This window comes from Elgaria multicarinata, chromosome 13 (genome assembly GCF_023053635.1).
Source record: "Elgaria multicarinata webbii isolate HBS135686 ecotype San Diego chromosome 13, rElgMul1.1.pri, whole genome shotgun sequence".
In the NCBI taxonomy this organism is placed as follows: Eukaryota; Metazoa; Chordata; class Lepidosauria; order Squamata; family Anguidae; genus Elgaria; species Elgaria multicarinata.
The window spans coordinates 20,906,816-20,928,316 of record NC_086183.1 but is presented as its reverse complement, the minus strand read 5'-3'; the positions used below and the strand labels follow the sequence as shown (position 1 = coordinate 20,928,316).

The 21,501-nt window shown below is 45.2% G+C and overlaps 1 protein-coding gene across 1 annotated transcript; it reads right to left on the bottom strand.

The window, feature by feature from the left end:
* Positions 1–284: 284 nt before the first annotated feature.
* Positions 285–1,525, bottom strand: HTR1D (5-hydroxytryptamine receptor 1D). The gene has a single exon (XM_063139967.1). The coding sequence runs from the start codon at positions 1,478–1,480 to the stop codon at positions 347–349; it is 1,134 nt and encodes a 377-aa protein (XP_062996037.1). The 5' UTR covers positions 1,481–1,525; the 3' UTR covers positions 285–346.
* Positions 1,526–21,501: the final 19,976 nt, after the last annotated feature.

The following is a 21,501-nucleotide window of genomic DNA, read 5'->3' as shown; positions in this document are numbered from 1 at the left end:
ATTAAGCTGAGATATGATCGTCCAAATGTAGCTAATGAGACAAAGGCCTCATCTACACCAAGCAGGATATTCCAGTATGAAAGTGGTATATAAAAGGCAGGAACCACACCAAGCAGGTTATAGCACTATGAAAGTGGTACATGGTCTGTGTCAATGGGCCCCAACAGTTGTCAGTAGCACTTCAATACCACTATAAAGCAGTAGTGTGGCTCCTGCGTTTTATATACCACTTTCATACTGCAATATCCTGCCAAAGAGAGCAATGATCTATCACCAATCCCATAGGAAACTATGTGCACAGGTGGGCAAAAGATTATGCATTGGTTGTTGGGTCAAAACCAGATGGCTAGGAGCACTTTTTAAATCGAATCATCTTCTGAAAAGCCTGTTTGAATTCTTCATTAAAAACAGTATATATCACAGGGTTGATCAGTGAGTTCAGGTAGCCTAGCCATGTGAAAATGTCAAGCAGGATGGGATGGGTCCAGCAGGCCTCCTGACAAATGGGCAAGACCAAAGACACCACAAAGAAGGGTAGCCAGCAGAAAATGAATGCGCCTAGAATGATCCCTAAGGTTTTCGTGGCTTTCCTTTCTCGGGCAGCAGAAATCCGTTTCCTTTCGAGGACGCTATCGGCCACTTTGATCCTGACGTGGTTGATAAACACTGGGGAGCCACTAGAGTGAGAATGCCCCTCGTGGAGGTTTGAACTAATGGAGCAGAGGGAAGAGCCCGCCGAGCCGGTGATGAGGTGGGCCGTGGTGAACCTCTTCCCATAGAGAGACGGTGGCTTGAGTATGCGGGACCGAGCAGCCACGTAAATCCTGCCGTAGAGGATAATGAGCAAGACGGTTGGGATGTAGAAGGCACCGCAGGTGGAGTAGATGGTGTAGGAGATTTGATCCGTGTTCACTGTGCAGGAGGCCAGTTCTTCATGAGCTTTGGCTTGTCTCCAGAAAAGTGGTGGCATGGAGATACAGATGGAGATGACCCAAACGATGGCAATCATGAGGGCAGCCCTGCCGGCAGTCCGGCGCTTGGTGTATTCGAGTGCATCCGTGATGGCCCAGTACCTGTCCAAGGCGATGACGCAAAGGTGCAAAATGGAAGCCGTGCAGCAGGTGATGTCCGAGGACAGCCAGATGTCACACATGATTTGGCCGAAGGTCCAGATGTGGCTGACGGTGTAAGCGATGCTTACGGGCATGACGAGGATGGACACCAAGAGGTCTGTGGCCGCCAAGGAGCCAATGAGGTAATTGGCGGGAGTGTGGAGTTTCCGGGTGAGAATAATCGTGATGATGACGAAGATATTGAACAGCATCGTGGCCAACGTGATCACAGCCAAGATGGCAGCCAGCGAAACTTTCAAGCCAAGCAACGTTGCCTCGTCCCAGCCCTCTGGCATTTCGCTGGCATTGAGGGATTTGTTGGACGCGCTCCGGAAAGTAAATTCTGTGGACCAGTTGTACCGGGTCATACTTGGCAGTAATGGGTTTATTTTTCTTCCTATTTTCTTTTAAACTTAATCCTTTTCATACATTTGAGAACATCTCTCTCAGACTTTACCGAAGCCAGGCTTTCTGGACTGGGACATCAAGGTTGAGCACACCACTGTTAAACAGAAGCCAAGAACACACACAAAAAAAGCATTAAGCGAGCAAGGACTACTGTGTGTTTTGTAATGCTACGACGCCAGTAGTTAATCTTGAAGTACATACTAACTTGGAATATACAATCCCTAGTGAGAATAGAAGGCTGCTGCTTTAATGCAGCGCAATCCTAAACATACTTAGAAATAAGAGCCAAATTAGATGACATAGGAAATGCATGATTGAACTTCATAGATCTGGGTTCTTTCTTTAAATGGCAGCAGCAGGACCAGAGCGTGGGGGTGGGGGTGTTATTCCCACCCCCCATGCTGACGTCCCAACAAAATTGCCCCCGGGAGTTATTTGGCCCAAGAGGAAAGCTGCTATTTTTAACTGCTGTGACTGCTTTTTTTTATATATATATCTTTCGTTTGCTTGTGGGTTTTATTTTGGTTTTACACTGTAGCTTTTTTTAATTAAAAAAATGGTTTAGTATGCTACGTCTTATTAAGTTCTTCTGTTTTATGATTTTTAGCTCTATTTTGTGAACTGCTCAGTGAGCCTTGGCTATTGGGCGGGGTAGAAATGTAACAAATGAATAAATTAAAAGGAAAGAAAAGGGTAACTGAAATGCTCAAGGGGCTGGAGCATCTCCCCTATGAGGGAAGGTTACAACAGCTAGGATTGGTTAGCTTGAAAAAAAAGGAGGCCTCCTTGTCTGTCTAGCTGGGAGGCTTTCTCAAGGGGGATGGAAGGAGGCTGGAGGGGCCTCGGGATAGCTCATATCTTGGCCTCCTCAGTGCCCTCCTCTGTCTGCCACTGGCAGGGCCGGGCAAAGCTGGTAATAGGCCCCTGGGCCAGATGGGAAATGTAGGCCCCCATTTCAAACTGCTCATTAAGTATTTTTTAATCAGTTCTAAATACATATGAACCAGAACGATTTATTAAAAAAGGTAATGGCAAGCACTTTTATTCAAGATGTATATAAAACATTCACATCTTCACATTCAGAAATGCTTTACGTGCTTTTCTTTGGGCAAATTCATCAACAGCAACAGAAAAATCAAGCAACTTTGCCTTGTCCATGTTAATGTTCAAAACTGCTAATCCAATCAAACGTTCTCGAACCGTTGCGGACCGAAAGTATGACTTGATTCGTTTTAGGACACTGACGCTCCTCTCATTAGAGGCCACTGTTGCTGGCAATGACAGAAAAATGGCTACTTTGTAACAAATCTTTACCAAAGGGTCCCCCTTTGCCTCTACCAGGGGGGCTCGGAGTAGCCCCCCTCAAAATTGTAGGCCCATGCCAACTGGCCCCACTGGCTCCCCCTTTGCCCAGCCCTGGCCACTGGAACGTCCCTTTTACTCCCTCTCCAAGGTGGAGTGTGGTGCTTTTCACACTGGCTACGAGAGGGAGGGAGGGTTGGGGAGCGGATTCCTGGATCTGAGCTGGGAACGCTGTCTCCAACCTCAGATTCAGGAATCTCAAATATCCTATGGTCCCCCAGACTCTGTCTAGGGGCCATAAGATTGCTTTCCCCATGTGTAATTGCCTTAATTCTTCTCTTAAACTGAAAGGATTTTTGATCCTGGATATTCTACTAGAACCTCAGATAGCAAGTGACTTTGTATGCCTGTGTGCAGATTCTCATTGAAGAATGAGTTCCCACCTGCCCAAGTGTTCTCCTTAGCAAAATGCCCTTCCTCCATTCACAGGTATTGCAGGTGCCGAAGTCAAAATAATAGACTTCTTCAGGGAGGGAAGAAGGACAGCAATAAAAGCTACTCATCCAGCACAGTAATGTGCCCATGCTGAGGGGCTGTGGCTCAGTGGTAGAGCACCCGCTTCCCATGCCAAAAGTCCCAGGTTCAATCCCTGGCATCTCCAGGTAGGGCTGAAAAAATTCCCGCCTGGAAAACCTGGCAAGTGTCAAAAAATACTGCGCACGATGGACCAAATGACTCAACATAAGGCAGCTTTCTATGATCCTATGACAGAGGTAAGGGCTCCCTTTGCAGGGCAAGGTTCGCGCACTGGCGTTTCGCATTGATTCATTAGGGAGAAAGGAACGCGGTTTGCTAAAGCATTAAACAGCTTTTAAATATGCTGTATTAACCTTACAGCACCATTAACCTGTAAGGCCGTCGGGGACATGGATGAATATTGCTTGTTTCAATATTGCAATGGCAGAAACTCTTGTGTGTTTTTTCCTAAGCCCCTAGGACATTGCAAGCTATAGATCCGAAGAAAGAAATAACTGCATGCAATGAACGATAAATTGAGGGTTAAGTGCTAATGCAAAGATAGCCTTTAGAGGCAGAACACAATCGCATATTTATGATACAGTACCTGAACATAACATAAAGATATGAAAAGAGCAAGGGGCCATGCCTCTGGGGCCTCAGCTAGACCTAGCTATGCTAGTGTGGTCGTCAGCACATCTTGTATTTATTTATTATTACATTTATTTATTCATTTATTACATATATATCCCACCCTTTCCCCTCTTACAAAGAACCCAAGCCAAATTAGGTAATCCTTCTCCTCTCCATTTTATCCTCTCAACAACCCTGTGAGGTAGGTTAGGCTGAGAGTCGGTGACTGGACCAAAGTAACCAAGTGAGCTTCCATGGCCATGTGGGGACTAGAACTCAGATCTCCTGAGTCCCAGTCCAACACTCTAACCACACCACACCACACCACACGGGCTCTCATCTTGTGTTCCTGAATTCAAGTTAATTAGAAGTACTGTCCTGAATTCAAGTAAATTAGAAGTACTGTTTAATTTGTTTTTGATTTTATCTGTACTCTGCCCTGAGATCCTAGTGATATAGAGCGGGATACAAATGTTTTAAATAAATAAATAAATCTACTGCCCATTAGTTTCATTGGGTGACCCCAAGTTCTATAGTATGATTTGAGAATATATATATATATATCCATCCACTTTCTCCACACTCTGTATAATCTGAAAGGGTTTCTCTTTGCTACCATTGCTTGTTCACTGCTAAATGCTCTTAGACTGTGCTGCCACTTACCAGTCTGAATGGGCAACTGTCTTAGAAGGTCCTCCCAAATTAAATTCTGAGGGCTGTTCATGACTGGGCAGGGGATGTGCTATTATCCTTAACTGCAAAGCAACATGACCCCAGAGAGGAGAAAGGCTTGGCTGAATGGCTGAATGACATGGCTTGTTATTCCTGACTGGATCTAAAGGGAGAAAACACAGTGCATGTTAGCCCAGGAGTACGCTGTATGCAGAACAATGGCAGCACAGCAAACAGTAAGGTATCTTCAGTGCATCATTGAAGTTTCTATGTCACTATTTATATAGGTTAGTAAAAAAGCCCTTCACTATGACAGGTGGCACCTCTGTATTGTCATGTCTTTTGGGGTGCATGTGCATCTTTGTACACTCTGCAAACTGAAAAAAATCCTTGTCAATGAGAAATGGCCCACTCAGTGTCAGAGACAGAGCTGCTTGTGCCCTCGTGTACCATTTCAGGCAATGGGGTCAGTTGAAGCTCTATGATGTAGCCTGAATTGCAGGGTTTCACTACGGTTTGATCTTTTGCAGGGGTCAGGTTCCTTAGGGAAGCAAGATGGGAAGAGGCCAGCACCACAGAAAGCTCTAGGTGGTGCTGGGGCTGGAAGTCAGACAAGGTTGTCTGTATGTTGCTCCAACAAGGAGCAGATCAAGACTGAGCCTTAAGTAGGAAGTTGGAATCACAGTAGCAACAGTTTTTGGCAGGGGGTCTGCACAAACAGCCTTGGTGGGCTGCATGCAAACCACAGCCCGTGTGTTGCACAACCTTAGTATTTCATCTGCAGGGATTATTATTATTATTTTATTTTGTGTGGAGACACATTCATCTGTCATGTAACTGCCAACCTGTACAGCCCAGACACAACTATACCACCTCATTGAGGCCTACGCGAAAGACAGCCGAAAAGCATCTTGGTCAACAAGGTCTAGGCCTTGAGGCTGCCCAAATCCGCATAAAATAACGCTTTTAGATTCTATTCTTGTCAATGCAGCTCTCCAAGTACCCAAGAGCAACCTTGTTTCTGAATAACTCTGGGCACATCACATCACAATTTGTTATTAAAGATGCTATTATTAAGATGCATTAATAGGAGGTTAATTTCACAGTACCCAGCGAGTCAACCCATTAAGCTGGTGACAAAAGGATTAAATATAACAGAAGTACATTTACCTTGCCTTAGAGATGCTCACACAGTTCAGCTAGATGAATCAGCTGGAATAACATGATAGATTAGAAGTGTAACTTAAAAGCATAAGTGCATTAAACCCAAGTTTTTGATTTATGGTAGTGCTTCTCACATCAGAACCCATTTTGAATGGCAAGGGGCAACCTAAAAAGAATCTAAAATAAAACAAAATGCCTCTTCTTGTTTTCAGATGGGTACTGAAAGTCTTTTTAATCTGGAAGGCTTTTTATAACCATGGGTAGTAGTGGGAACATGGGTGGGAGGGTGCTGTTGCATTCAACAGAGAGCCAGTGTGGTGTAGTGGCTAAGGTGTTGGACTGGGAGTTGGGAGATCTGGGTTCTAGTCCCCACTCAGCTTTCTCCACTGTGGCACCCCGGTTGTGGAATGAGCTCCCCAGAGAGGTCCGCCTGGCGCCTACACTGTACTCCTTTCATCGCCAGCTGAAGACCTTTTTATTCTCTCAGTATTCGGCTATTGGGCGGTATAAAAATGTAATAAATAAATAAATAAAAATAAACATTTAATTTTAACTTGAATTTAAATTTTACTGTTTTAACTCTGTATTTTAATTTTATATCAATTTTGCTGCGTGGTTTTTATCCTGGTTGTGCTTTTTTTTACTATATTTTGTAGGTGTGCTTTTAACCTGTTGGTTGTTTTATGATGGTTTTAATTTTTGTGAACCGCCCAGAGCTTCGGCTATTGGGCGGTATAAAAATGTAATAAATAAATAAATAAATAAATAAATGGAAACCCACTGGGTGACATACTCTTGACTAACTTACGTCTCATTGATTTCAATGAATCTAATTTAAGTATGACTAAGTCTGGATTCAGACCTCTAAATTTGACCAGGATTTGACATTAGGGGGCAGCCTAAAACTGGCTTTCAGCTCAGGCAGTGTTTCCGAACTCAGGCCATGAAGAAAGCAGAGATATGGCTGGCAAGATTCACCTGCGAGAGATGATGATGATATTTATTCCTTCCTGCAGGCCTTCCCAGCAAAATTGATGTGGATTTGGCATTCCAGTGCAAACATTTTGCATGCGTTTCTCTGCAGAGGAGAAAGGTTTCCCTGCAATCAGCTGTGTTGATATTTTCAGGGGTGAGCCACAGTTCAATAGCAGAGCATATACTTGCATGCATAAAATCCCTGGTTCAGTCCCTTACAACTCCAGTTAAAAGGACCTCAGGCAGAAGTGCTTGAAAGGTTGTCACACAGAGGAGGGCCAGGATCTCTTCTCGATCATTCCAGAATGCAGGACATGGAAGAATGGGCTCCAGTTACAGAAAGCCAGATTCCGGCTGGACATTAGGAAAAACTTCCTGACTGTTAGAGCAGTACGACAATGGAACCAATGACCTAGGGAGGTTGTGGGCTCTCCCACCCAAGAGGCATTCAGGATACAGCTGGACAGCCAGCTCTGAGGTAGGCTTTAATGTGGATTCCTGTGTTGAGCAGGGGGTTGGACTTGACGGCCTTATAGGTCTCTTCCAATTCTACTATTCTATGATTCTATGAAATCTTTCTGGGTCAGTGGGCACAGAATTTTGAGTGTCGTGGGTGCTCTCAAAAGCTGGTTGTCATGGGAGTGGGGGGGTGTCTCGCCCATTCATAGTATGGTTGTCATGGCTGCCCCCTCCTCCTCCCTCCCTCCCAATCCCCTTTCCTTTTGTGTCATTTTTTTAGATTGTAAGCCTGTGGGCAGGGACTGTCAAGAAATATTTTTGTAAGCCGCCTTGAGAGCCTTTTTTGGCTGAAGGGCAGGATAAAAATGATTAAATACCTAAATAAATGGTTGACATGGCCAGTTGTAAAACACTCATTTCCCGGAAGGCAAATGTGGGTGGAGGGGGGGGGGGGGCTAAAAGAAAAATAAGTTGGTCAAAAAGCTAAGTATAAGGCAATGGCCTTGTAGGCCCCTTCCAACTCTGCTATTCTATGATTCTGTGAAGGTGGCATAAAGATGGTGCTGAAAGAGACCTCTTCACTTTGCAACATTCCAGGTGCCCAGTTTTTTTTAAAAAATAAATAAATGTAAAATAAAATCAGGAGATGGAGGAGCCTAGTGGGACCCAAGAGAGTCTCCTGCTCTAGCCTCTTCATCAGGGCTGGAGAATGTGTTGTTCCAGATTTTGTTGAACCTCATTTCCCATCAGACCCAGCCAGCCTGACCCATGGTGAGGAATGCTGGGAGCTGCAGTCCATCAACATCTGGATGGCCACGGGTTCCCCATCCCTGCTCTAGAGAGCTGCTACCAGTTGGATCAGGCAGCTTTCTGTGTTGACGACTCCAAAAAGAATCCTGTCTGTTACATTTCTGGAACCGGAGTCCCATTAAAGTGGATGCTCTTCCCCAAACCACTGGCTTATGGGGCAGGCGCGCATGTCAAACTTCTAACAAGCCCAGTCTTCAACTTGGAATTCATACAAGTCTGCACCTGTCTTGCAAATATATCTACAGGTGATACATAGAGGTTTTCCCCGCATCTACTTTATGTTAGGGCCAGACTAGATGTGATGTTAATTCCATAGTATCAGGACTACGGTGGGGGGAGGAGAATTTATTGATCCCTCCCCCAACTCCCCTTCGGATGCAAATAGCAGCTTTGTGGGGGATTTTCTTTAGGACCATGGGCAAGGAGAGAGTTAAACTCTCCCTCGCCACCCCTGTGATCCCCATACTGCTCAGCCCGTCCCTCTGAACTCATTTCCCCCTGCATTCATACAATGTCATCTTACGTTCCCCTGAGTCAGCCCACAGACTGAGTCAATGACACCACACAATCAGCTCTCTTAAAGCCAAACCAGACAGTCTGTTCAGTGCACTGATAACAGTTAGCGTGCGTGATTGATCTTCTTTAAATAGCAGCTGGGGTGGGGGCAAGCGAGTTCAGGACCTGTGGGGGATTTAACTTTTGTTCACCCCATGCTACAGTTCTGATGAAAACTGTGATCTCCCAAAGCAGCTATTCACTCCAGGAAGGAAGCTGTAATAGGCACCAATACTCAGAAGGAAGACAGCAGAATCCATCTTAAATAAGACAACGTGCAAAGGGGCAGGGCTGGTATCTAGGGTAGGCACGGATGGGCCCACAATCCAGGAGGATCCTGCTGATGAGCCCCCCCCCCAAGTTTCTCCTCTTCACAATTGTAGGGTGACCCTATGGAAAGGAGGACAGGGCTCCTGTATCTTGAACAGTTGCATAGAAAATGGAGTTTCAGCAGGTATCCTTTGTATGCATGCAGCACCAGGTGAAATCCCCTCTACATCACGACAGTTAAAGCTGTCCTGCCCTCTTGACCAGATGCAAAAGAGGGCAGGGCTCCTGCAGCTTTAACTGTCGCGATGAAGAGGGGATTTCACCCGGGGCTGCATGCATACAAAGGACACCTGCTGAAACTCCCTTTTCTGTGCAACTGTTCAAGATACAGGAGCCCTGTCCTCCTTTCCATAGGGTCACCCTAACAACTGCGACCGGCTTGTTCACCTGCCTCTTACTCTGGCCCAGATAACGGTGGTGGTGGTGAGAAGACGGAGCAGTAGATGCCACCACTTGTTTGCTCACTGGCTCTTGAAGAAGAACAATGGCAGCTGGTGAAAATGGCGGTGAGAAGGCAGGCTCACTGGGTGGGGTGGGGTGGGGGGCTGCATTGTAGATGTCTTACCCAAAGTCCCTCAAAAACCTGGAGGCACTGCAAGGGTGTGTGCTATTATGAATTATTATTATTTATGAATTTATTATTTATTATAACATTTATAGTAAACTTCTCCCCCCCCCCCTTTTGCAAGGAACTCAAGGCAGATTACATGGTCCTCCTCCTCCTCTCCATTTTATCACAGGTAGGTTAGGCTGAGAGTTAGTGACTGGCCCAACGTCACCCAGTCCCAGATGGGAACTAGAATCCGGATCCCCCACGTCCCAGTCCAACACTCTAACCGCTGTACACCGCTGTCCTTGTTGCCCAATCGGAGCTAAGCAACAGGCACAGTGTGGGACAGCACGGGTACATAGCTCATCTGAAGCTGTCCTATCCGGGGCTTAGTGGCAAACACAGACGGAGATCTAGCCCCCAGTCCAAGGCAACACAGCTGCAGTAGAGGCTGGTGGCTCCGTTGTCAGTGCGGTGCCGAATCCGCTCCGGGTTTCAGTCAGGACCAGTTGGATTGCTAAAGCGGCTGTCCAAGATGTTCCAGCACCTTGGATAGCTCTTCTGAGTGCTGACCGAAACACGGAGTGGATTCACTGCCCCACGAAGAGCGGAGCCACCAGCCTCCTCGGCATAGCTGGGTGCCAAGTGAGAGGCTTATGTGGCTGAGAACCTTTGCAGAACACCCAGAACACAAATGCAGGTAGACTAACATGTTTAAAAGTTATTTAACTGGATGGTTTCCAGCCTGTTGCTTGCAGGAAAAGCAACCAAGGGCCCTGTGACAATTTAAAGACTAACACATTTAGCTTATGCCATCATAAAGTTGCTAGTCTTTAAAGTGCCACAAGAATCTTCATTTCTTTTTAATGGATAGGATTCCATCCTTATATCTTGATAAGTAAAAAAGGGCAGGTACGTACTTTTATGCTGTATTTTGTATTTGTGCTTTTAACCTGTTGGTTGTTTTATTATGGTTTTAATTTTTGTGAACCGCCCAGAGAGCTTCGGCTACTGGGCGGTATAAAAATGTAATAAATAAATAAATAAATAAATAAATTTAGAAATGAAGACTAAAAATTAAGGAAGGTGGGATTGGTGATAACATCGATGCCTACAGCCCTGAAAGGAAAGCTCACTGCAACTAACACAGGTTCGGGAGGAAAACTGTAGCACCTGGCCAAGAAAATCCAATATAAAAACCAGAGGGGTGGCAAGCAAAAACACCGGATCAGATTTTGATATTCAAAGATGCTGCTCATAATTGCTTGTAATTCTTTTATAAGCCAGGAACATCTTAAGCTGTAAAGTTCCTCCTCGGTGATACCGCAGGTATACCCATTATCATGGAATCAATAACCACGTTTCCTATTTTTTACAATGTATGTGCTCCAGAATATATTTTAAAATCCATTAGAAGATGACACTCACCATATTCACATTTTATCCTTTTGAATCTCTAAAAAAAAAGAAGAAAAGGCACCATTACCTTCAAAATCTACAGAATTGTGAAGGGGCTGAAAGGAGAAATTAATTGCATTTTAGCAGTTAGCAGAAGAGATCTAAATGGGAAAGAAGGTGAAAAAGTACAGGACACCCTAAAAACTCACCCATTTATTTTAGCATGAATTTTCATAGGAATTATTGTTATATATTTTTTATCCAATCCTTCTTGGAAAGAGCCCATTTTATCCTCACAACAATTTTGTGAGGTAGGTTAGGCTATCCGAGAGTGATCATCCAAGCTAAAATCACCTAGTGCGCTTTCTGCCTGAGCAGTGAATTGAACTCAGGGTCTCCTCTGATCCAAGTCCAACACTCTAACCACTGGACCATACTGGATCTCAAGTAGGAAAGAACCTATCTCCTTCAGAGCCATGCCCAGACTAAGAGAGCGGTGAGTATGTATAGATGTGGGTCGTTTACAGACGACCAGCCTTGTGAACAGCACTTGGCAGAATAACATAAGCAAAAAGTAAGGTCCCTGAACCTGAGGAGCTTACAATCCAAAATTGGAGACAAGGAGAGGTAACAGAGGAAGGGAAGGAACTTGAAAGTATGAATAACGAGGAATCAATTATCTAAGCCTACCTTCACAACCCGGCACCCTCTAGATGTGATGGACTGCAATTCCCATAATCCCCAGCTCTATTAGTCTGTGGATTCAATTCAGCTTACATTCACCTTTTCCAAACCAGCACCATCCGGGTATGTTGGACTGCAACTCCCATCATCCCCAGCTGTCTAGGATCGACGGGAGTTGCAGTTCCACACATCTGGAAGGTGGGAAGTTGAGAATGGCTGGCTTATGCATCCTTTCAATGCAGGATGAGGGCTAAGGGGTAAAAGACAAACGTTTTTGCAGAAGGGATAGATAGCGGAGGAAGGATTTGCTGTGAGAGAGAATGTTCCGGGACAGCAAGGCAGAAAGGACAGAGTTATTCAAGGCAGCCCAGGGTAATATATCAAGAGCCATGGGTAAAGTCACAGCTATGGATAAAGCAGAATATGAATGTGGAGAGATAAGGAGAGGAGATACATAGACACAGGCTATAGAGAAGGCTGATGTATCATAGTCACCTCAACAGGAAGCAACCTGATATCAGAGACAAAATACATCAACCAATCAGTCCATATCAAAAACAGAGCAGAAGGCTCCAACCGCATTGTGGGATTCATTAGGCAGAAAGCTCAACTCTTACCAGATTATGATCAATCTCCATATGAAGGGACAGTATTCCTGTTTAAGAAGACCCAAATGACCCCAACTCCTTGTAGATGACAGAAGAGGTTATCGTAATCCTTGGTTGTGTAGCAGGATGAGCAGCAAGCAACTAACAGGGAGGCGGCAATTTTTGGTGCATAATTCATTGGAAAAGATCTTTCCCTACTTGTCTTCCACAACGACAAACATTCCAGAGGAACAGCTATATTAAGTCTGTTGTAACAAAGCCAACAAGAGCACTGAGACACCTTAAAGACAAACCAATTTATATCGGCACAAGCTTCTCTGGGCTGGAACCCATTTTGTCAGATGCAGGCTGTAGCCCTTGCAAAGTCATGCCATAATAAATATGTAAGTTTCAGGGTGCCACAGGACTCTTTATTGTTCTTTTCCTGCTTGCAATTGTTCTACTGCTCCTGATTTCAGCTCAGCTTGTCCATGTAAAGGTTAGCTAGAGCACACCTCTACTTGAAGAGAAGAGAACTTATAGCGGATTGCTCTTTAGTCAGATCAGATGGGGTGGGGGGATTTAACAGAGCAAGATTCGAGGACAGGAACTAAAAATGTCAAGCGTGCAAATGAAAATGCACAGGGCTCCCCCTTTCAATCACGCCAGTCAGCCAGGGCGTGGGTCCGATCACCCAGCCCCTAGTATTTTGATTCGGCAAGGCCAAATGACAAGTCCCTGGCTTTCAGATCAGCCTTTCCAACCTGATGCCCTCCAGACGTTGAGGACTTCAGCTCCTACCAGCACAGTCAATGGTCAGGAATTCTGGAAGTTGGAGTCCAAAACATCTGGAGGGCACCAGGTTTGGGGGGAGGGTTGCCCTAGATCTCTACGAGAAAGGCTGGGAAGCCAAGGGTTGAAGGAGATCAGGGTCGACTAAATCTGTTTGAACCTTTGCCATCAAACACCGCATTTCGCCAAGGGAAATTTCCCCTTCTACACGGGTCACCACGCTACCTATGACCCTTGGCTCTTTACGTCTTCTTAGTAGTTTGGGTTCCCAGATGTGGGAAAACACATACAAGAGGGTTCTTCTTGCGATCCCTCCGCAAGCCAACGCAACACACCACTTTTAAGTTACACAGAATTGGGATTTCGAGGCGATGGCATCTCACGGAACCGACGGAATTGCCAAAGCTGGCTTTGTGGATCGCCAAAGCCAGCAGACTTCACGACTCCTGAGCACTAAGTCTTGCCCGGCTGAAGTAGTTGGAGGTTGCGTTGGCTGCGTCGCACCACCACCCACGCCTCCCACACCTTTCGTTCCTGTTCCGACACGCGAACGCACATCCACACGACTTACGGGAGACGCGGAGAAAAAAAACCCATATTGGCGGAGTTCTGCAGGCGGCCGGACCCAGCAACAACCTCAGGACCGACAAGCAAGTCCGGCTTTGGATTAGCTCTGCGAGGGGGCTGCACGAGCAGGCGATCAGATCTGATCAATGGGTTAGGAGCGCGCAAAAGGGACCTTCTTCTTCCTCTTCCTCCTCCTCCTCCTCCTCCTCCACCCTGGCGTGGCTGCAAAGGGCGTGTGCGGGTCGGGAGGAGCGGCGCGCAAGCAAAGCGCCCACTGCCGCCGCTACACCTCCTGCTCCACGTGGTGGGCGCCTTCGAACACGGCAGTTTTCACTCCGGTCCGCTCAGCGGAGGCCAGCTCTGCTTAAGGCTGAAGTGGACCGCGTCTCCGTCCTGAAGGCGCAGTTTTCACTCCGGTCCGCTCAGCAAAGCGCCCCCTCCGCTTAAGGCTGAACGGACGGCGTCTCCGTCCTGCAACGCAGTTCTCACTCCGGCCCGATGGAGGGAGCGCCGTCTCTGTCCCGTCTAGGAGCTGGCGGCCAAACCTTCAATTCTGGAGGTGCCTTCAAGGTTCCGCGCCCTGTCTGGGCAGCTGCGATCTCCCCGAAGTGGAAAGGAAAGTGTGAGGAGCTAGCTTGAGAACGAGCTACTTGAGAGGGCGGGCGGGAGAATTTTATTCAGCAGTAGGACACAGAATTAAGGGTGGGGGTGGGGGATTACTCCTTCTGAGATCTAGATCTCGTGGCCGAGTGGGGGGACGACGACACAGCTTCATTTTTATTGTGTGAAAGAACATTTATTCTATATTAGAACCCTCCCACTTTCTGTTCACCGAACCATCCGGATGCCTGTTTTGTTTTTAAATCCATCATGAATTGCAGGGCAAATTTAAAGGCAAACTTGACTTCTTCTTTTTAACGTCCATAAATTATTTACTATGAGGAGGAGAACACGTAAATGGAATGAGAAGTGTCATTTCTATTTCGGAAAAAGAATAAACACCAGTTTAGATTTCCCTTTCAAAACAGCGGGGAGGGAGACCTTAATTTTTGGGAATTTAATAAGGAGAAAAAGACTGAAGGCAGTAAAGGCACCTTAAAATGACTGCATAACTAGTAGCTTTTCCTTTAGAAACCAAAACACAAAAAGGATGCACTCAATTGATCAGTGACTTATAATGCTCGAAGTATCACTGAAAGGAATTTTTCATCCCTGATGGGGGTTCTGTTGCAACCAAAGTAGCGACCACCGGAATATCCAGCAGAAGTTGTTGCAACCATCACAGGAGGACTGTTGAGATAACTTCAGGATTTGAAAGGAGCACATTCATCCCTAGCACAAATTGTTGACTGGAGAAGTGCCTTTATCAAACACGCCATACTTTAGCCTTCCCCACTCTGGCACCCTACTGATGTTCTTGGACTACAAGTCCCAGTATTTCTCACCATTGGCCGTGCTGGCTGTGTGTAGGGAGGGTTGCTGGGAGTTGATGTCCAAAGCATCTCGATGGTACCAGATCGGTGAATGTTGCCATACTTCCTGCTGGAGATATATAAGATACTGCATTTAAATAATGCCTTGTTTCTGATATGGGAAGATTTAAAGTCCTGTTTCTAGGTGGAGGAGGGAGGGGAAAGGTCTGGGAGGGTCCACAGCTCAGTGACAGAGCTCATACGTTGTCCAGTCGCTTGCATCTCCAGTTAGAAGGATCTTAGGTGCAGCAGGCGGCATGGGAGAATTCTTGCTACAAGTCTAGACCAGTAGCGCTAGGCTAGATGTGGGGCAAGCCATAGGGATGGGTGAGGAGGCATTGAACTGAGCTTGGCAACTCGATGTGTGTTGAGTGTACTGCCTGCAGTGAGCTAGGGCTAAGGTAAGCAGTAAGTGCCTTTAGCCTTTTTATTTCCCCCCAAAGTTTTTTTTGGGTACTATAAATATGAATTTCCATCAATGTTCCTTCTTCAGTTTCCAGTTTAATGTCATTTGTTCTAGAGAAAAATCAGCAGAACACAGCTTGACTTCGAGACAACGTTACCAAGCACTATAAGAACTACAAATGCTATGCAGGAGTATATTTTGATACTTGTATTTGTTGTTTCGGTTGCTGTTTTATTTTATTTTGGGTGTGTGTGTGTTCTATGCCTGTGTGTTTGTTTTATGATTGCAAAGCACCCTGAGAACATTTGCCAATTGAGCAGTCTAGAAATTACTTAATTAATTAAATAAAAACTATTATTATTATTATTATTATTATTATTATTATTATTATTATTACATTTATATACCACCCCATAGCCGAAGCTCTCTGGGCGGCTTACAAAAGTTAAAAACAGTGAACATTAAAAACAAATATACAAAATTTAAAACCATAAAAAGCATAAAATACAAACAAAAACAGACAATATCCGTTTAAAATAAATAATAGAAGAAATTGTAAGCTGACCAGGGTGGTGTGTGCGTGTGTGTACACCAAGGGCACGCCTCACCTGGGGGGCTATTTCTCTTAGGGACTAGTGGTTAGATGGATTAGTGTTTTGATTCAGAATAATGCAACTTTAAGAACATACGGCCCATGCTGGATCAGACCAAGGGTCCATCTAATCCAGCACTCTGTTCACACAGTGACCAATCAGATAGTGACCAGGTACCCACAACAGGACATGGTACAACAGCACCTTCCCACCCATGTTCCCCAGCCACTGGTATAGATATGTTTAAAACTGTTTTAACATGAAGTCAGGAGTAAGATTGGCAGCTTTTTTTTTCTTGTTCAGGTCAGGGTTTTTCAAGAAACTATACAAGTGACTGTCACCATCATGACTACATCTTTATACCAGGAGAAGTTCTGTGGGGTGTTTGGTTTTGATTCTCCACCATCACCACTATAGATCCAGCTTTTCAGAGTAGGCTTCCATTGTTCCCTGTTTCCACATTTCTAGGGTGATGATGGGCATGCCGAAATGGAGAAACCACCCAGGTTGCAGCTGTCAAGAGGGTAAAAACTCTGCACACCATACAATTGACCCGGTTGGAGGCACAGGAGGACCCCGGGACACTTCCCTTGCCTGCAGTTAAATGCAGCATCATTTTATTTATGCCTCGTGTCTAACCAGTAAAGGAGTCGCTTAATCGCTCTGTGCATCCCTTCCCATCGAAAGGGGAGCCTAAGTGAATGTTAATTTCCTCCCTTGTTTATGCCTCTTCTCTTAAACGTGTGTTCCAGAAGGCAAAGGAGACGGAAAGGCCTCGCTTAGCTTATTAAAATGCCATCAAGCACATTCCAAAACACAGGTTTTAAGCTAAAAGATCAAATTATTGATAGGACACGGCAAGTGAGGAAGGAGATGTTAACCTCGCCGATTTTAATTTCCTTGCTGCTGAGGGTGGCCATAGAAGAAAAGATTGTTTAGATGAAAGAAGGCCCATAGCAGGAAATTCAGAGGAAGGAGCGAAGTTATGAATGTGAGAAAATGACACAATCTTTCAAAAAGCCGATGAGTCATACAGCATGCAAGATTTCCATGAACTCAAAAGACTAGACAAATACTTAAATGTGTGTGTGTGTGTTTCAATCAACACATTATTTTTTTAGTGACAGATTTGTATTAAAAACGGAATGTTAAAGCATCTAGGGAAAAGAAGAAAAAAGTCACTTTCATTATGAAAGCATGATGCAGTGTCTAGTACGGCTGTTTCACCATCCTTGGACTAGTAGGAATTTCCAAGGGAGACTTACAGGGGCAGAAGAAGAGCCCTGTTAGATCCGTCTACCTAGTTTAATATCCTGTTTTCCCACAGTGCCTAAATAGATGCTCATGAGCAAGGACATATAGACAGTTACCCCCTCCAAAGAAGGGGTGGGGAACCTGGGCCCTTCAGATGTTGTTGGACTACAGCCCCCATCATCCCTGAACCATGCTGGGTGGAGCTGATGGGAGTTGGAGTACAGCAACATCTGAAGGGGCACAGGTTGGCTGGCCCTGTGCTAAGAGATGCTTAACCAAAGATGTTTGCTGGACATAACAGCTCATGATAGCCACACACTGGATATGGATGGGATTCACTGGCCATTTCTGTCAAAAGTCAGCCTTGAGTTTTGGATTCAAGATTCCCCATCAAAATGAGATGGTTCATGCAAATTCATGACCCAGGGAACACCTAAGAATTCTCCCCAGCACTACTATACAATGTAAAGAATATGAAAATCTTGTTGAGTGGGGGGTTCCAGACACATGTTCGCAGGAAAGGCATACCAGAGCTAGGAATACCACTACAGAGATGGCCCAATCCTCAGTCACCACCCACCTAACCTCAGTAACTGCGGGTATCCAGAAAAGGATCTCTCCAGATGATGTCAAAGGGTAAGCATGGCCAAATGAGAACAGGTAGTCCTTGAGATATTCTTGTTCAATAATTTGTGTGGGATGCATGGGTGTGTTATTATTGTGATGATGATGCATATTTTTATCTTCTTCCTTAGCCAAAAAGGCTCGCAGAAGCAGCTTACAAATAATTGGTAAAAGGAGAAAGTCCCTGCCCGCAGGCTTACGATCTAAAAATATACAACATAAAAGGAAAAAGAATGAGGAGGGAAGAGGAAAAATGCAGTACTCGTTCAGCAGAGTTGATGGAATGGCTTTACTTCCCCCTCATCTCCCTCAATAAAAGCTTGATGGAATGGCTACTGCTCGTGACAGTTGAGCAACTCACCAACTCCCTCTGAAAAGCACATGCTCCCCTTCCCATCCCTTCCCTTCAATCGACAGTGGTGGGAACAGTCCAGCAGCAAAGCCACACAGAGAGAAGAGAGGGTCCCCCTCCCACCCTCCTCTCTTTCCCTGTGTTGTTCAGGGCTGACCATGTGCTGGAATAAGGAGGGCCATTTATAGGGGTCTTTCAAAGGCTTCTGCAATTGGATTTTAATCCAAGGTGGAAAAGAATTTGTGTGTGTGTGTGTATTGTAAAGCTCCCCCCTGAAAAACACAATGAAACAATGCATCTTTATTGATGCATCAACCTCATGAGCTGAGAGGAGGCTGCCTGCCTGCCGTGGGCGTCAGTTGAGAGAGAGAATCATTTACCTGTTACATGTTGAACCTTGCTGATGGAAGAGATCTTTCCATTGGCATCTATGTTTGATATCCACTAGAGTTAGCTGTATGCGATCATTTGGTTCATTGGTTTTCCTTGGCTTAACTGGACTTATTGGCCTGTATCATTAACAAAACGTAAGAAATCCAGTATTGAACAGGCAGGGAAGGAAGCGAGAAACAAAGGAAGGGCTTAGCTTGACCTAAGATTTATCCTGGGATCATCCCTGTTCATATAAATAACACACAGGGCATCCCGGGAGCAGGCAGGGACAACCCCAGGACGATCCCGGGATAAACCTTAGGTCTAGCTAAGGCCAAAGACTGGGTTCACACAACACGCTAACTCATGATGGTTTATTGGAGGTTAATACGTTCTCCACTCCTGCTGTCCTAAATGCCTACCACTTAGAGAAGAAGAATGGGAACCCCAAAACTAGAATCCTCCCTTCGATTAGACCAGAATGGAACTATTGTGAAGTGAATCTCTTGCAGATGGCCACCTTCCATTCTTTTCCTTCGCGGCAGATATAAACAGCTTGCTCGTCTGAACTAATTTATTTATTTATTTATTTATTTAAGGATTTTTATGCCGCCATTCAGCCAAAAAAGGCTCTCATGGCGGCTTACAAAAGTATTTCTTGACAGTCCCTGCCCACAGGCTTACAATCTAAAAGACATGACACAAAAGGAAAGGGGATTGGGAGGGAGGAGGAGGAGGGGGGAACGGAAAGCAAATTCAGGCACTACAATCTTAGTTGGAAAGTTCAGCAGTTATAGGTGACAGCAGGAGGGAGGGGGCTCTCAGCTGGAGCTGGACCCAGGCACGGTGGAGAGGTGCCTGGCTGCTGCTTCCTCCCTCACTGGTGGCCTCTCCAGAGACAGTTGGTAGCAGGAGGGAGGGGGCTCTGAGCTGGAGCTGGACCCAGGCACGGTGGAGAGGTGCCTGGCTGCTGCTTCCTCCCTCACTGGTGGCCTCTGCAGAGACAGTTGGTAGCAGGAGGGAGGGGGCTCTCAGCTGGAGCTGGACCCAGGCATGGTGGAGAGGTGCCTGGCTGCTGCTTCCTCCCTCACTGGTGGCCTCTGCAGAGACAGTTGGTAGCAGGAGGGAGGGGGCTCTCAGCTGGAGCTGGACCCAGGCATGGTGGAGAGGTGCCTGGCTGCTGCTTCCTCCCTCACTAATGCAGCATTGACCCTCATTATACAGGAACTATTCTGCATGGCTCCTGGGAGAAGCTCATTTCAATGTCCGTGTCTCCCTATTTCTGTTCCTGATTAGAAGTGATAGTTTTGTAGCCCTTGTTCAGTCACTCTGTTGCCTTGCAGCCTAGGTTGCAATTAAATATGTGAGCAGAATCTCAAGCTAAAAATACTAAATCCTGGGAAACAATATGCTTTGATTTTATTGACAAAATGGTGACGTCTGTCAACTGTGGTTATGGCCTTAATGATGTGTTTTGACAAGTGAGATGCCAAAATTCAAAGCATTGTGGAATTGAGATTCCTAGGAAGTGTGTGCTTGATGGCTTGAAATATAAACAGCTGCAACACATCAGGCCTATAAGCCCTGGATCCCCATTCTCTCTGTGTCACTCTCAAACACACATACACACACGCAAACACACACACCATCTCATCCCTTACAAAAAATAGCATCTTCATAACCACTAACAAAGTAACGAAACTCTAAAAGGCTTAATTTTAGAAGACATCATTCACTTTATTTTAGAATGCGAAGTCTTTTCTGGCATTGGGAAAATTTATATCGTTCCTTTGCCAGTTCAGATGAAAGAAAGGTCATCCGTTGAAAAGCTGTGCTTTTTATTGAATAAATGCAATATTTAATACATTTATTTAATAAATATGTAACTTTTAGAACTGCTAAATTTCTTGTGCTGGCCCTGCTCTTGCACGCAAAGGCCAAGGGGATGAACGAATGTAACACATCTATGCAAAACTGTATAACGGCTGGTTTCTAATTACAATAAACTTGACTTGGACTAAGACGATTGCAGTCAGATATGGTGATTTGTTTAACTGGGCCAAAACGCAACGAATATAGCAGTGCACAAGCAGAATTAAGTCAAATGATTTTTTTAAGCATAGCTTTTCCTATACCAACAGAGATTTGTCCAAAATGTTTTGTGTGCTTCCTAGAGGCACCTGGTTGGCCTTTGTGGGATGCAGGATGCTGGTGTGGATGTACCTTTGGTTCTTATGTTCTTAAGACAAGAGTACCTTGCATGTTTTATAGAAATGTAGCTTAAACATCTGATGAAGCAGAGCTTTGCCTAATAGAGGAGATCACACCATAGTTAATCTGTCAAGGTGCCAGAGGCCTCACCAGCTATCAACTATGATTTGCACAACTATGTGCAAACCACAGTTGAGAATGCACACCAAGGTTTGAGTTTCCAAATATGCAACAAGCCAAATAAGCAACTGTAGTTTAGTGAGTTGATTGTCTGCTTTGATTTCCTCTCCTCTTAGCATTCAGCTTCATAGTGTCAGCAATAACAGTGGTGTGTTTGTGTGTATGTACATATGTGTGTATGCACATATATGCCACTTCTCTTCCCCTAGTGGCTACCAAACCTAAAAAACATAAATAAAAACATAAATGTGGTATGTCAAAGTGAGACATCACACCAATCCATAGTTATTGTAAACCACGGTTTCTGATTCTGGTTTGCTGGCTAATCGCAAACCATGTTTTGTCAGTTCACTTCAAACATCATGTTAAAGCATAGTTATGCTTCATAACCATGGGCTCTGGCATGATGTCCACAACGAACAGGTGGTTGTTCTGTTCCCGTGTGAACAGATCTGATCCAGTTTATCGCTAGGGCCTGGTAGGGTGGCCACTTATGCATCTTCAAAAAAGAGGAATGTGTTGC

Bases quoted from the DNA above. Each gene is read 5' to 3' on its own strand.
- HTR1D (XM_063139967.1), bottom strand. From the start codon at position 1,480: ATGACCCGGTACAACTGGTCCACAGAATTTACTTTCCGGAGCGCGTCC.